This window comes from Serinus canaria, chromosome 6, assembly GCF_022539315.1.
Source record: "Serinus canaria isolate serCan28SL12 chromosome 6, serCan2020, whole genome shotgun sequence".
NCBI classification, from domain to species: Eukaryota; Metazoa; Chordata; class Aves; order Passeriformes; family Fringillidae; genus Serinus; species Serinus canaria.
The window spans coordinates 19,071,648-19,088,385 of NC_066320.1; the positions used below are offsets into that span (position 1 = coordinate 19,071,648).

At 40.0% G+C, this 16,738-nt stretch overlaps 1 protein-coding gene across 1 annotated transcript in view; it reads right to left on the bottom strand.

Moving 5' to 3' along the window:
- Window positions 1-24: 24 nt before the first annotated feature.
- Window positions 25-16,738, bottom strand: part of PLCE1 (phospholipase C epsilon 1) — a 111,753-nt gene continuing 95,039 nt past the window's right edge. The window contains exons 22-32 of the mRNA XM_018910783.3: window positions 13,053-13,184; window positions 11,588-11,878; window positions 10,510-10,673; window positions 9,356-9,617; window positions 8,352-8,470; window positions 7,086-7,214; window positions 6,147-6,356; window positions 4,206-4,367; window positions 3,836-4,054; window positions 2,908-3,098; window positions 25-1,800 (exon numbers count right to left, since the gene is read on the bottom strand). Of these exons, the coding sequence (XP_018766328.2) occupies window positions 2,940-3,098; window positions 3,836-4,054; window positions 4,206-4,367; window positions 6,147-6,356; window positions 7,086-7,214; window positions 8,352-8,470; window positions 9,356-9,617; window positions 10,510-10,673; window positions 11,588-11,878; window positions 13,053-13,184 (1,847 nt within the window). The 3' untranslated portion in view covers window positions 25-1,800; window positions 2,908-2,939. The remainder of the gene's footprint in view (window positions 1,801-2,907; window positions 3,099-3,835; window positions 4,055-4,205; window positions 4,368-6,146; window positions 6,357-7,085; window positions 7,215-8,351; window positions 8,471-9,355; window positions 9,618-10,509; window positions 10,674-11,587; window positions 11,879-13,052; window positions 13,185-16,738) is intronic.

Genomic DNA, 16,738 nt, shown 5'->3' on the forward strand with positions numbered 1-16,738 from the left:
AGAGAATGAAGCTAACATTTTAAAAAATGGTTGCATTAGTTGAATTGTGCAGCAGGTTGATGATGTATTTCCCAGTAATTCCAAAGTATTCCAAATCAATCTATGCACATAGACCTATGTGTAAGTTGTCACTTAACATTTTGCTGGGGCTCAGTCTTTCCCTTGGGCAGGTGGGGAGGGAGCACATGTCCCTCACAGGGGCTGCTACTGGGCTGGCTGGGGGCCTGACTTTGGTATTGTTGCTGATTGGTAAAATGCTGCTTTGGTACATAAGTTCAAAACTTTACTTTTGTGAAAGATGAAAGGCAGTGGGAAGTGCATGGCCTCTGTGAGGATATGCCACTGAGAAATTTGACTTTTTTGTAGGTCTGTGGTTATTTTTTCTGAAAGCTGGAAGTGACCTCAAGAGGGCACTTTTTTGCTTTGGTAAATGGCTACTTTATAGGCATTTTCTGTAGTGTATAGTGAAAGTTTCTGGTGACAGAATGCAGGTTTGTCTGCTTGTTTATATGCCAGTTAATAATTTTGTTTTATTTCACTTATTCATGGGGAGGGGGGGCAGGGTGGCAGCATTAGCTGTCATGAGACTTCTGCCTGTAACTTCCTTCCTCTGTTCAGGGTTTGCTCTAGTGAAACAAAAACATGTGCAGAGCAGTTTGTTCCCCACAGACACATTTCTAGTGGGAGATGAAAGGGATGGCTGATGGCAGCAGCTGTTTAATTTGTGCCCCTGTAATGGATTATTTTAAATAACTAAACACATCAGTAACTCCCGTGGAGGGAAAAAAAATAAAGACTACCATAACTAACGTAGATTACAAAAAGATGAATTCAGCACATGTAAAACTTCACAACAGTGTTTCTATGTAAACAGAATTGTCAAGAGTTAGAGTGTAAAGTTCTTTATACTCTCTGGGTTTTAGAGACAAGTAAAAAGACAGTTCCTGACTATATGGAAAAATGTGGTTTGAATTCAAAATTTTGAAATGTTAATTAGACTTATCAATGCATTGTTTTGAATTTGGTCAGTACTGGGTATTAAATATCTTGTGCTGAAAAGAAAGAACCAGAAAAGTTCTAATATTTTTTTTCCTCTAAATCCAGAGAAAGATTAAAAAAATCTGCATTTTCTAAAAAGTAGTATATGATAAATATACTATACAATGGCATGTACTTTGAAACATGATAATAAATATTCTTTAAACACAAGCCAGGAAAACAAATTTATAAGAAGAAAATGTTGTTCCTTGCCAAGGTCTCACTACCAGTAAGGTGTACTCAGCTATTGTACATTATTTTGTTAATGTAGATAAACCATAAATAATTTTGAGTGTTTTGTGTATATTCACCAAAGTTAAACAGATATGCCAAGGAAGTTACAGTATATTTCAATCTCTTTACAATCACTTAACACAGTGTTTAACAGTAATTGTCAGGTAAAAGTGCGTTATTTTAATATAATACACATAAAAGACCACTCTGGTTCTCTGCCTTCTGATTCCTTAGAGGCAACAAGCTAAAATTATCTTGTTTAAAAAGGGGAGGGTGATGACACGTGTTTGTTTACAACATACAGTCCAAGAAAACTTCTCCATCTGCCTATGGAGAATCTGCAGATGTGAAGAAACAGGAAGAGAGGAATCTTCCGAGAGCTGACAGGCATCTTTCCCATCTACAGCACCCCACTTAGGATTCCCAGAGTCTGGACGTTAATCCAGCAGCATTGCCTGGATTAAACATCTGTAGCAGAGGGCACACAATTCTGACCAGTTCAGTCCGCAGCAGGATCCTTCAAAGGCACTGCAGAAGGATTCAGTCATGTAAATTTCACATTGGGGTTTCAGGGAAAAAAAAAACCAAAAAAACAAAAAACCCAAGAAAACACAACAAAACAAAACCCCTGTAAAACAAAAACCCAGCCAAATACAGAAGAGGGAAAGTGCCTCTGATTTTCCCAAAATTTACTTTTCTTTCCTTGAATTCAGATTGTTTTAATGCATCAGGGGGTTTATAGCAGCCTAGAAATAAGCTATCAAATTAATCCCTTCCTATCTGAAATACTTTGCAAATGAAAACAGTTCTTGAATTCTATCAATTTAGTGACTTAGCAGCAGCATTACAGTGCATGTCAAATAATGCTTTAATAATTAGATGTATACAGAAAAAAAATTAAGATCTTAAATTGGCCATCTGTAAGGTGGGATTATCAACACTGAAAAAGATTTCTTCTTCATTTGCAATGAGCTGCAACTTCCCAGCAGCTGTCACAGTTCTGTAGTAGCACTGTGCAAGGGTCTGGTTAGTGTACAGTGCTGGGCAAGTGGCACTTACTATCTCCATATAAATGGGACAGTCTGTGTTGTGTATTTCAGTTGTTTGAAGTCAAGCAAGATGGAAGAAATTGAAGAGATACAGAAAGGATAGTGTAAATGTTTAAACATTTCTGGCAAAATTGCCACAGACAGAAATTAACACTGTAAACTTGTTCTAGCTAAAAAAGAGATCACCAATCCTGATGATTTTATTATCTGGGCATAACAAAAAACAATAAAAGCTCTTCTGCTCACTTCCATTTGCCGTGGCTCAGAGCAAAAGAGTTACAGAGCATTGCTATTTGAGCACATTTGTTGAGAAAAATGAGAAAAATTTTGCTCAGAGCAAAATCAACCGGGATGCAACATTTTGGATTAAATGGACAGAGAAAGTGGGTGAAACTCCACCATTCTGGTTCACTCAGAGACCTTCCTGATGCCATCATGCCTGTGCACACCAGTGTCTGAGGCTTTTATGGATCATTCTGTCAGTCCTTGAACCTCACTTGGTTTGCTCAGCTACAGCTTGGAAGCAGGAATCCCCTGGGAATGCTGCAGTGAAAGCCTGCCCAGAGCTGGGCTGGGTGTCTCCTACCTAGGCAGGCCCTGCGGTGGCAGCAGCCGGGACTATTCCACGATGTCACTGAAGGCCAGGGCGCAGGCGGCTCTCTCCTCCCTGCCCTGGGCACTGTCCGACACGAAGCCCCGGTACTGCTTACTCGACTTGGTCAGCTTCTTCAGTTCACTGGTGAAGGAGATGCCTTTTCTTTTGTCATCTCGTGCTGCCTATAAAATTAAAAAAGATCACAGAGGTGGTTTAGCAGCTGCTTGTTCGCTGGGAAATAAGGAATATGAAAACACCTGACATACTGCTGAGCAGGCCTCCCTTCAGGAATTCAGTATGGCTGTGCTTTCATCCAGGCACTTCCTTCTGATTGTTCTGAATAAATTAATTTAAAATGACACATCGTTAAAGATATGTTTAGCAAATTTGGTAATCTGTGCTTATAATACAGCCACTTTAAAGCAACAGCAGCTGTGGATTGGTGGTGTTTGCTGGAAAGGAGAATGCAGCTCCTTCTCCCAGCAGGCACGTACTTCATTCCTGCCATTTTTTAAAGCCTGAGATAAAGCAACAAAACAACTTTTTCACTGGCCAGGAATAAAGGGGACTTTATTCCAGTAGCTTTTAAGTTCTGCCCATTTGAATGGTCCTTTATTATGACAGGGAACATGGCATGCACAGCCAAAAGGTTTTGAGAAACCGAAAGCTGGTAGCAGTTAAAGGTTGCTCTGGATTTGCAGGCTGTGAGGGAATCGTATTGCTGAATGTAACTGATGCAGTTTTGCAAAGGAATAAGTAAGGGAGGTTCAGAGAAAGGAGAAAATTTGCTTTTGTCTGTAATCTGTCCTCTCCACCTGCCCTCATGCCTATTGTGTCCCCCTTGCATGGAAAGCAGGTTCCCATTAAGCTGATCACACACCATCTGTAACATCTGCTGCTGCGGTCTTGCATCTTTTACCTGAACCTGTTCCTTGAGCTTAAGGATAAATTTTCCTGCTCCCTTCCACTTGCTTTGGGCCTGAAACACACACTCCTGATCAGAGAGAATCCTCTGAGATGGTTTAGATGTTGAAGACTTTTTGTTTGCTGGTTCTTTAGCCACCTCTTCCAAGAGCACATAATCACTTGGGTTTGGATTGCTCAGGATGCTGTAGGAGTATTTGGCTTTGCAGAGAGTCTGTTCAAAAGCAGAAAAACAAAAAAAAAAGGCATTCCCTCAGATTCAGGTTACTAAACCAATTCTTCAGCTAGTGCTGAGAACAAATCCCACCTTAGCTTGTTTGAAACCAATTTCCAGCCCACATGCTGAGGTGGGCACACCCCCTTACCTGCTGTATGACATCCTGAGCCGTGCTGAGGCGTGGAGCTTTGATCACGGTGCGTGGTTGCTCTGGGGAGACATCGTGTACCTGAACAAAGAAGCTGTCATCCTCAGAGCTGATGGCTGCTTCTTCCTTTGCTTCTTGAAAGACATTTCGCTCATTTAAATTCTACAAAGAAAATGACAGACAAATTCATTTACTTAAGAGAGGTAACTAATAGCTGGTGGTCACACAAGGTTTTTATTACATGGAAATTGGAGACTGGTTGCCTAGGCTCCATTAAGCTAAATGCCTTTTAAGAGAGGTTTGACAAGCCACTATTGCTAATAATAAATAATAATAATAATGGCAGTAAATACCCTTGCTTTCTAAAATCAATATGTGAAATACCTTTCATAGTAGGTGAGGAATGGAGATGTTTGCATAGCATCATATTTCACAAAAATGTCCCTTAAATCCTTCCCTTATGTATACAAAATTATTTTGTCATGTAATGGTGCCAGTACGATGGGAGATGGTGGAAAGGGTTCTTTTCTTTCCAGTCCCTGCACTAAAGTCAGAAGAATTTAGAGAGCCAGAATCTGAGTGAATATTCCCCTGTGGTGTGGAGCAAGAGGAAGGCTGTGTGTTTCCCTCTCCCTTTTCAATGACTACTGCAGATTTTAGACAGAATTCCTCCTTGAACCTTCTCTCAGGGAATGCATTTCTGTCCAAGGCTTGGAACACAGCTTGGATTCATAAGCTGCAAATACGGACTGTGTATTGCACCCTGTCACTGGACCTGCTCCTTGTTTTTCCAGTCAGATTTGCAGCTTCCTTTCTAGCTCAAGCTCTGAGGTGCTGCTGTCAGCAGAATGGCTCAAAAGTATGGATGATGCTTTGAGGCACTCATATACAGCATAATTTTCATATGAGCCAAAAGGCAGATTTTTACCCATTTTCTGAAGGAATGGGGCTTGGCAGGACACATGTGGCAGCATACACTGACAGAGGCAGTACTGCAGTCAGTAGAATTCAGTAGGCTACTATTTCTACCAACAAATTTCTATCTTGTTATTTTTGTTCCAAAGATTAGATATAAAGGAAACCAAAATATGGACTTGTGTAAAATAATAGCGATTTGTCAGATTGAAGCTTTATCAAAAGTTCTGTCAAAGTAAGCAAAAATACATTTTTTTCCATTTAAAGTATACCAGAGCACCTCAGTCACATATATATGTGTGTGTGTGTATGTATGTAAAATCTGTGTACTATGCAAGCGTTTTTATTTGCCTGACTGACCAAAGAAAGTGCCTCTGAAAATGGGATCATTAAGTGTCTTTCTCCTGCTTTTTTTTGTCTCTGTCTCAAAAGCCTGGGCACTAGCATATTTTAAGCTGTAGATGCTTTGCTCATAGTGTAAACTGAAGTAATCTTCCTCCTTTAAATTAAAAGAAACCACCTATTTAATAATTTTAGCCTATAATTGATAATTTAATCATCCTTTGAGGCTTTTAGACTTATTCTTTAATATTAAAATTATTTCTAATTTTTCTAGACAGATGATAAGTTGCTGCCATCTAAATTGATGGTGGCTTTCTGGAGTTCTATTATGATCCTTTGGTATTAACTATTATCTTCATATTAATTTCATATTATGGCATAATCTAGATTGCATTAAATTAGAACTATCACTCCAAACAGAGCCACTGGACTGGTGACTGAGCCATAATGAATAAACACCACAGAGCTGATACTGGAGCTGAGGGAGGTCCAGCAGGTGTCACACAGGCGTATAAAGTCCAGTTGTACTTCTCACTCAAGAGTTAAGTTTGTTTTTAAATAATGCACACAGCATTGACATTACTCACGAAGTAGTGAAACAAATACTGCACCCTTTTGTTTCATGGTCCTAAGAGCTATTTTTAGCTACTTTTGTAAATAATAATTTATCTAAAACAGACTTACTTCCTCTCGAGTTTTAAAGATAATTCTTCCAACATATCCTTCTTCTGGGAACCAACTGTTTAAAAGCTGCACTAGCCCTTCTTCAGGACCAATCACTCTCTGGAATGGTGGTTTTCTGCATTCACTCTTTTCTTTTGATATAAAACTTTTCTCTTCCATCAGAAAATAGTCTGCAGCGCATGACTCGGTGCCTTTTATGGTAGCCAAGAGCTAAGACAGACAACACACAACAATTAGAATGCTAAATATAAACACTGCATAATTAGTAGTTATAAATGAAAATGAACAAGGAAGCTTTAAGAATCAGTAACTATTCTGACAGTGCAGGCAGGATTTCTGATGTGCTATTTATTATTCAGATATTTTACTCCAGGGTAATGTCCTGTTCTCTTTAGCCCAGCCAAGCAGTTCAACTATTCCAGACAAGGCAGTACTATTTAAGCTTATTTCGGTCCTTTTTGGCTGGCCAGAAAATTTATTCATAATCCCAGGACAGTACAGTCTTTTCCCACTGCTAGAATAACAATCCCTGCTGAGCTAACTGGTTTTTCTACTCATGAACTTAGCCCTCTAACTTTTACCCTCTGTTCCTACAGTGCCTCAGTTCAAAGAATTGTGCAGAAATGTTTGCCTTTGTTGTAAACAGAATCCACTGCACCCATTGACTAGAGACATTGTTTTTCTCATCTGCATATGCCCAAATATTAAAATACTAATAGAGAATATATCCTAAGACTACAAACCCATTCTCTGAAGCCAAGATTGGGAAAATTCCACTGCTTATATTCTGTGTTTGCTGTGTAATTAATTCCACATCAATGCATTTCTAACAGCACCCCTTGCTGGGACGATGTGTGAGAAGTGCAGGGAGACAAAGGTCCAGCAGGATGTTAGTGTGGGTTCTGGCAATGGAGAGTCTGCAGTTCAGCAGGAACTCACCTGATGGAGCAGCTGTGCAGCCGTGGTCCCTGCACTTACACTGAAAACAGTGAAAGGCTCTGGACCTGGAATTCCATGAACTGTCACTTTGTAAGTCACAGCAGCTTTCCTTTCTCCCTGGCTAAACAACTGTACAAACAACATTCAACAGGTTACTGGACATTTTTACACAGGCATGTTATTTCTAGTTTGCTTAAAAGAAACTGTACACACAAGCTGTGAGTGTCTTGACAAAGCAAAGCTGTTCAGTTCATACATGGCTCTTCCTTACACTACAGATCAAGGCATCTAAAAAAATCCCAACAAACCCTCCAAAAGCTTCCATCGCATCTTGAAGCTGAAGAGAAAAAGGAAGTTTTCCAGTGGGAATACATAAACTACCACTGAACAAAGGGCCAGTCTCCACCCATTCCCCATTCTAGTTGAGCTCAGATATTTGGGTTCAGCATACAGATTACTGGATGAAAAGCAATAGCTTTGTTTTAACCTCCAAACTATTTGTTCTTCCCTCCTACCCTAGTAATTCACCAAGATACAAGTTTGGCATGTATTCACAGGAGGTAATATCTGCAACACATCTGCTGCACACACAGGAGCACAGAAGGAGCTGACACTTTAGGAGTCAGCAAAATGATAAAATACATGTTTAAAGTTGCCAAAACACAAGTAACCCAGGTAACCTAACAGTAAGGGCTTTTAAACAAAAATCACATCTATGCATGCATATTTTTAGATATACAGGTACCTGTACATATGTATACATACTTGCACATATAAACATATGTGCACACATATATAAATCTGTATTTATGGAACTACAGAGTTCATCTTTTCTTGTAACATAAATCAATTTTATTCTCATTATTTCAAAGTTGTTGGTAATTGGCATATTCCTTTTTTTTTTTTTCAGTCTCAAATGTTTTGCTTACAATTCATGCACAAAGGAATGCATGAGGCTGCACTGAACCTGACTGCTCATCGACACTCCCCCAGTCGAGGAGCACATTTCTTGTCCTAAACCTAAATACAGCAAAGGAGCCAGACTTCGAAAAGATTTATCTTCCCACAGTTTTATCCATGTGGGATAACCTTACTTCCATCAAATAAAAAGAAAAAAAACCAAAAAGGCATCAAGGTATGTCTGAAGAATGTGCAGGTTTGAGGGCTGACATCTTCAAACACTCTGGCCCTATAAATCCTCACATCATAGTAGTTATTAAACTAAGAATACAGGTAATTCACGCACACAAGCAAAAAATAAATTACCATAGATGCAGGCAGAGTGTTTCCAGAGGGACTTTCTTCCATTCTCCGACTGTTTATGAACAAACTGGAAATTTCTAATGTTTCATTGTGTAGATTATGGAGCTGGACATGTCTGTAGCCTAAAAAGGAAAAATCCTTCTATAAAAACTTTGCCACATCCTAGGACACAAGTCTCATAAATGGAAAAGTCAAATTTACTGTTTTTATAGCTACACTTTGCCACACAGGTAAGATTTGAAGCGCTCTAATAAAACTGCATTAACACTGTACAACAGGATAACACAAATCCTACTGCTGAGTGGTCCACAGAGCAACCTGCCTTTGTTTTACCATAATATTCAATATAGTCACACATAAAATATCTAAATATCAGAACATGAATGAAGCAAGGTCAAATTTTCATTGGAAAACGCACATGTTTGGCCAAATCTCCTCACACGCCAACCCGGACAGTCATGTGACACTGAAGTGGCACAAAGTAAGTGTAAAAGAGCTACTGGCAACATGGAAACTCTCTCCCTCAGGTGTCACACAATTAGGGATGTTTCCTGATCTCTCACTTTTTCCCACCCTTTCTCAGACTCTCCTCCAGCCATGGCTGTGAGAAGTGCAATTCCACTCTGCACAGTGATCAGCTGTTGCAGCAGTTTCTTGGGCACAGGACAAGGCAGGAGGGAAAGCCCTCCAAGCTTCCTAAGGGAGCAGCCAGTCCCCTGGGGAACACAGCTTCAGGAGCACCCTCAGGATCAGAGCAGGTGTGTACCACATGGCCCTGCCTCCACAACAGCACAGGATCAGACCTTCTACAAGCCTCTGGGGCAGCTGCCAGCTCCCTGGAGTCTCAGATCAGCACTGTACTGCCAGACTGTGGTGTGCCGCCTGGTATTTGCTCCCTGTCTCCTCTAGAAAAATGCAACTGATTAAAAATTTCCCTCTGGAAGGACTCAACCCAGGAATGTGCTGGACCATTCTGGCTGAGGGTGGCACCAGGAGCTCTAGCACACCTCTCTTGAGCGCCTTCAGGGGAATGATCCTCTGCGCTGTGACAGCCGAGCAGTTGTTCTCCACAACGGCGAAGCGCAGAAAGACCAGATCTTCGAAGTGCACGCGGAACAGGAACTGCTCGTTCCACATGGGGTTGAGGGTGTTGCGGTGGATGGGCTTGGTGCGGAAGTGGCAGCTGTCCAGGGGCATCCCCAGCACGTCGATCTCGATGCAGGGGCTGCCCGTGCTGTTGCTGGGGCAAACGTTCTGGCCGGACACGATCTGCAGCCGAGGAGCACAAAGAACGGTTAGTGCAGTAGTCCCTAGGCTGCCATGATCCTGAGCCAAATACTGCTCAGCACGGCCCTAAGCAGTTTTACAACACTCACTTTTGTGATTGCCAGGGCAGTAAGTTCAAAAGCAGAGCTCCCTCAACTGTCCCACCCCCAACACCACAGCTATCCTATCTTTCCTCTGAAAAAATACACTATACAACTGTTCAAGGCATCTGAACATTAATCCAGAATGAATGCACCAGTAATGCAGTCAAAAAGGATTACACTTTCTTCTCCATTACTCTGGGGTGATGGCATTGAGCTCCGGCTTGCTTTGGCATACACAACACAAGAATTAAGTGCGCAATTACCACAGCTGGGAAAATTCTGATTCTTATGAATTTTACTTTTCTGACACATTTCCTGGAAGGGACTAGCTTCTGAAAGTACATTTTTTTGGCCACAAATCTATGAATTGTATATCTTGTTACATGACTTACAAAAAAAACCATTTTTTCAAGATTCAGTACAGCTTTTCATAATGGCTTTTTGTGCGGCTTTTCAAGTATTCAAAAATGTGTAGAACATCAAGGCACATGGGTAATTTTACACAGTTGTGTAGTCCCAGGGAAAATGCTTTCAGGACTGAGTTTCAACAAATACTGTGAAGAAAACGGGGAAGTAACTATGGATACAAATCAGCCAATACAATGAAATAAAGACAAATCTTTGTTCCTTTTCTCTCCAATTTCTGTTAGTTAGGCTGACCTTTGGAAGCAACATTTAAAGATTCAATCTCTTCATTTAGAAGCGTGACTGTAATACTGGTTAATACTGTAGCTGAATATTGTCTACTTCTATCTGTTTGCCTGTATGAAATTCTCTTTTCATGTACTTACTGTTAAAGAATATATAGCTGGCTCCTTATTATCAAGGTCTCTTTCCAATGGACAAAAATGCTGGTACATTGAACAGTTTTTATCCCACAGAACCGGAGGTTTCAGAACATATCCACAGCCACCGTTGGCCTCAAACATTGCTGCGTTGAGTTGCAGAGGAAGATCTGTGAAATTAAGGGAGCCAAAACTGACAGAGAGCAATGGCACAATGGAAAAATTGCAACAGTGAAGACAAAGCCATGTTTGAAGTATCTTTTTAAAAATTATATTCATTATGTACTATTCCTGTTTTTCAGAACTATCTGTGATTTATGTGTCCAATCTATCCAATAATTACACGAAACTCTAAGAACAGTTCATTCTTTCCTTTCCATTGTCATTATTGAACTGTAGGGCTTGCCTACAACAGTTCTCTGGGAAGTTTCTAGGAATGTGCCCTGAACTGCATAATGAATCACAGAATATTCTGAGCTGGAAGGGACCCACAAGGATCATCGTGTCCAGCTCTTAAGAGAATGGCCCACTGGGGATCAAACGCACAACGCTGATGTTGTCAGCACCATGCTCTAACGAACTGAGCTAATGCCAGGTTCTCTAGAGCACTGTAGATGACCTAATGGATGCCCCATGGAAAATGTGAAGGAACACAAGATAGGACAGCAAATATTCAAAAAATGTTTTGATCAACATTAAACCAGCATCCAAGGCAACACTTGCAAGTGAAAAATAGTTCAGTACCTTTTTATGCTTGAAATTATCAGAAAGGGATAACAGCTACTTGAACTGGGAGAAAAAAACAACCTTCAGCAATAAAATAAATATAAAAATGGACATGTTGCTGTCCAGGCACTTCTGGGTTATCAGGGAACCTGGTGCACTGGCATAAAACTCCTGGACTCTGAGGTCACTGCTCTCAAGGACCAGACTCTTGTGGTATGAACCTGCTTGGCTGGGGTGCAGGTACAGGAAAGTCCCCTTGGGAGAGCAGGAAAAAGTAAAAAAGGAAAACACAAATTCTTGACTTAAGGCCTCCTATCACATTTCCAACGTATTAAACCCTGGTTTTGTGCAGCCTTACCATCTGTTTGGTAGTTCAGAGCCACGAGCTGCACACCGTGGAGCCAGAAGATCAGGGGGTGGGGATTGGAGGAGTCGATGCGCGTGGCAGCGGGGTAGGTCCTCAGGAGCTGGCAGGTGGTGTGCTGGATCAGCTTCTGGGAATAGCGCCTGCAGAGCCGCTTGGCAGCGTTCTCGTTCAGGGACGAGATGTGGTAGCACTTGGGAGTCCTTATGATGGCACTGAGGGAGGCTGGAGAGTTGTAAGGAGAGCAAGGATCTTCCCAAGTCTGCCTCATCGCATCAAAAGGACCTGGAAAATAAACAGCGCCCTCAAGGTACAGCTGCAGGTCCAGAGGCTCCAAAAATTCAATGTTTTCTAGTGGAGTATGTGTGTGTGCTTTGGTTATGGTAGAAAAAGGTGATCCTGGAAAATGACACTACTCAGGACAAGGGTCACAGTCCTTCTCACACAGTAAGAACAATCCTCAAGAGGAAACACAACGTCCAAGTATTAAATTAATACCATGATTAGATGTGCTAACAAGAACTTTCATAAATATATACCTAACTAACATTTGCCAGTTAGGAAAAAATTAAGGAATAAAAATTAAGGAATTAAAAAAATTAAATTAAGGAATAAAAAAAATTGATTAAGGAATAAAATTCCCTTCTTCTCATTTATACATTTTACCTGAAGAAGAGAGGCAAGACTGAAAGCCATCTGCTAATTTTCCAAACAGACAGAGACTGCAAAATTTGGGGGAAAAGGCAGCAAAATACTTATATGCTTTAGAATTAGGCACGACACTTCTTCACTTTTAGGACACTGGCCTCTAGAAAGAAATCTCTCCTGTCTGCTGCAGTCATGCCCTTGGGCTGCAAGAAATACAACCCTCCCTGAGCCAGAAAATTATTTCAAAATATCTGTTTATGGCACTCATTTGAAAGGCAGGGGATCTGGGTCTTATTCCTGCTCCAGAACCTTTCCTGTACTTTCTCTGTATTTCTTTACATCTGTTCATAGGCAGAAGCACAATTTCCAGGTTCACAAACCAAATCACCTGCAGTCTAATTCACACAATTACGCATTTGGACTTGGCAGAATTTCAGGCCACTAAATTCTATTTCAGACAATAAAAATTCTTTTCTGGACCAGCCCAACAGTCCTGGCTTTCAATTGTACTTTGAAAATATTCACTTATATCTTAAAAATATAAACTTTAAGATACTTAAAATGTACATTAGTTTTGAATATTTTATGAATTAGGGTCATCATATTTCTGATCAAGTAATCCTGGTATTCCACACTCACCACTTCAGTTGTAATAGTGGTACTGTAATTGCTGCTGTGCTAACGAAAAACCATTCCAAAGTTTAACGTTTTACACATTTCAAAGTATTTGATCTTTAACAACTTGGTCTGCTACATGTGTAGGATTACAGTGTCATTCCACGTGACTGGTGAAAGAAGATGCTAACTTTACCTTTTCCAGATGCTTTGGCAAGAGCAGCCGACTCCCCAGGGCTCAGCCTGCCAGGATTGTTGCCAAAAATGGACTTCCTGCTTTTTCTTTCTTTTCCTCTGCTAGAGCCAGATGGGTTTAGAGTTGACAAGCCTGTTCCCATAAATGTAAAATAAATGAGCCAAAAAACATGACCAAGAGGGCATGACATTTTCCACCATATCTTACATTATTTTTGAAGGCATGAATACTCCTGTTATATAGCACACAGGACAAGCAGTGTATTTTTTGCCACAATTTAATTTTAACATCTTTAAATGTATACACACTATTATATATGTATATATTATGTATGGTTTTATATATAATGCATATATGTATGCATTTATATATAGAAACCCATATGAAACAATACAATATACAATTCTCTCTCTGTGATATAACTTTTCTCCACTTTACTTTTTGGCTTGAAGAAGGTAAAGGCTTTCTCTCAAGTTACTAAATGATCCAAACTGATACTAAAAAATCTGCAGTAACAGTCCCAATGTATTCATCCTAGGAATAATTTTAAAAAATAAAAATCTTTTCTACAGAAGCAATAAATCTGTACAGTAGTGAATTTCATGGAATTCATCTAGGTTACAATACCTACATAATTAAATAAATGCAAGATTATGATTTAAAGGTATTATATAATATAATAAATATTGTATCTCCAAACGCAGTTGGTAAATAGTTTAACTTCAAAAAATGTTTTCAGAGTCCTCTTCTTCTGGTTATTTGTACTTCAGTGTTGGTAAATACAGTTAGGTGTAAATCCATTACATATTTAATGGCCAATACATACTAGGAGTGGAGCTGGAAAGCTCTAGTATAGCTATTATTCAAACTTGTGCATACTAGAAACATCATCATTAAAAGTCATGACCTGAGCCCTGGTGAAGTAAACAGACTTAATCCCACTTAAGGTCAATTTTTTTTCTGTTGGCTTGGAGAGAGCACAAAGCAGACCAAAATTAAAGTGCACAATAATTATTCTGACACCCACAGCAGTGAGATGTGGGAGGGTCTCAGAAACCCAAGATGTATTTGTGATATAGAATGTAACAAAGCAAATACACTGTTACATGCCTAACTGTGACTCCTAAAACTTTCCACAATAATTCACATCAATTCACACCTGCCTAAAGACAGTTCTGGATTTAATACTAATATTTCAAATAAAAATGTAAATCACAAAGAGGATACATTGGCCTCTTCCGAGTGAAGTCTGCCCACAGCTCAAATTTTCAGCTCTCAATCTCTATGGCATGTGTACATGTACTTACTAAAATTATGCACACAGTTTCAATGGAACTGCTTGGGTTAGTGAAATTCAGAACATATATAAATGTTTTCCACGCTGGAGATGTATTGTCTCTTTTGGCCAAAGCATACACATAAACCACAGAAGACGGTAGAAACTGGGATCAAGGAGTATGAATTGAACTGAAGAATGAGGAGTTATGCACTGTGTGCTTCCAGCACTATTTAAATCCAGTTTTGAATGGATCAAATGGATTTGGCAAGTAAGATCCAGTTTCAAAGTGCTGTTGTGGAGACAGTCACCGAGGAAACAAACCTCATAAATCAGCAGAGTGCAGTGCAGAGCTCTAGGGCTGTCAGCCCAGCCTGATGGCCTCGGGGTACACTGCAGCTGGCAGCCTCCTTCCAGTCTCTCCCATGTTACACATCTCTTCCCACACACAAGCTCCATTTTTTACTCCAATTTAAACTGGACTTCAAAACAAAGCTTTACCAATTCACAGAATCATCAAATCACAAAATAGTAGAGGTTGATAAGGATATGGAAGTCATCTGGTCCAACTCTCTGGTCAAAGTAGGATCAGCTCAGATCCCACCATACTGTACACAAATCCTATTGCAGTACCACAGTGTCAGAGTAAATGTTTTGTGTTTCCCTATAACCCCTGTTTTCCAGGTTACAGAATTCAGTGCCCATCTCATGTGTTAGATATAAGCACAGTGCTTTACTGCTTCTGGACTCAATCCAGAGGATTGCAATCTTCCCTGCTCTTCTCCCTCTTACCATACCAACATAGCAGGTTAAGCTGTAATTGCCACCTTCTCACCATGTGTTTCCAACCAACAGAAAGTCTGCAGGTCTGCAGACCTTAAAAGGGAATTTACAGCATTTTTATATGCAGGGTGCCCCTTTTTATGCTCACTTTAATGTATTGAGAAGTGCTACTATAGGGGCAGGTAATGTGATATGATGGATAGTGACTGAATCTCATGCTGGGGAGCGCAGGTGGCTCCCTGCTGCCTCCACCTGAGTGTGCAAATCCTGCTCTTGTGTACTCAGTTTCTCTACTCACTGTAAGGATCTCAGCACCAAGGTGATGAGCCATGTGCCAGCAGCAGTGCTCAGGGGGGCTCCACTGCCCTCAGCTGGGGTGACCCAAGAGAACAGACTGCCACTCCCCCAGATAATGGTGTAACCATATCCAACACACTGGAATTCAAGTTAAGCAAGGACTGTAAGGTCAAAGAGCACAGCAGCAACAAGAGCCATGGTGGGTTCCTTGTTACCAGAGGTTTTATGAACAAGAAATTTTATTTTCTCCACATGATAAATTCTGTTTTGACCAGGGTACACTTAGGGAAGTCTGAGTTGCCCAGCAGGTTAGGGTAACTGAACATTATGGTCCTTGTCCTTTTTTATAGTCACAAATCAGTGATTAACACTCAGGGATGTAGGCCAATGTAAACAAAGAACAAAATTATATGAAGACAGAAGAAATAAAGTATTTACACCATTGATCAGACACTGACATGAATTCTACCCTCCCTGTTTCCAAAACTCCTGCATTTTCTGAGCTGGTTAGGACCACATGCACTGGAGCTACAGAGTCATGGATCTAGCAGCCTTGTTCCCATCATTCATGGGCAATGCTGGGTAGGGCACTGCATCACATCTGTGCCCTCCAGCTGAGCAGAGCAATCCAGTCAGTGGCATGGTGGCCACATACATTCCCTCAGAGGAGGCTGTATTTGTCTCAAAGGAGACAAAGTTTGTTGGAAAAGTAATTTCTACAGCTTTATGTGTTCATCTGTGAAAGGAGATAATCTTCTTTGTTCTATTAATGATCTCTTTAAAGCAAGAGGAAGGAATATGAGAAGGAAAGCAGGTATTTCTTTAAAAATGAGTAATACATTAAAATTAAATACCTCAAAGTTTTCTTAGAACATCAGAATTTTTTATGTGTCAAAATGCTTGGAACAACCTAAACTATCCTGATTTAATCTTGAATATCTTTCTCTAAAAGAAAATATTTTACTTGAAAGATATCTCATTGCAGATTTCGTTAAAAAGAGTATCAGATTTGGATATTTAGAAGTCCTTATTTTTACAAGTGACACCTACAATTTTTAAAGTTATAAAAGATTATAAAAGAATGTCTGTCCATTTTCCAGCATGTTTATCTTGCCTATTTGACACTATTTTATGTTTGGTTAGCTTCTCGAATCTGATTATAGTTCTGTTTGTGTAAGATCATGATTTGGCAGAATTGCTAACTTTTCCACAGAGAGCCATTCCCCTAAAGAACAGATTTTTCATTCAAAACATTAAACATATCAATAAACAATAAATTCTCAATTTAAAAGTATTTATGTACATAGTATGAGCCAAAATATACCCAGCC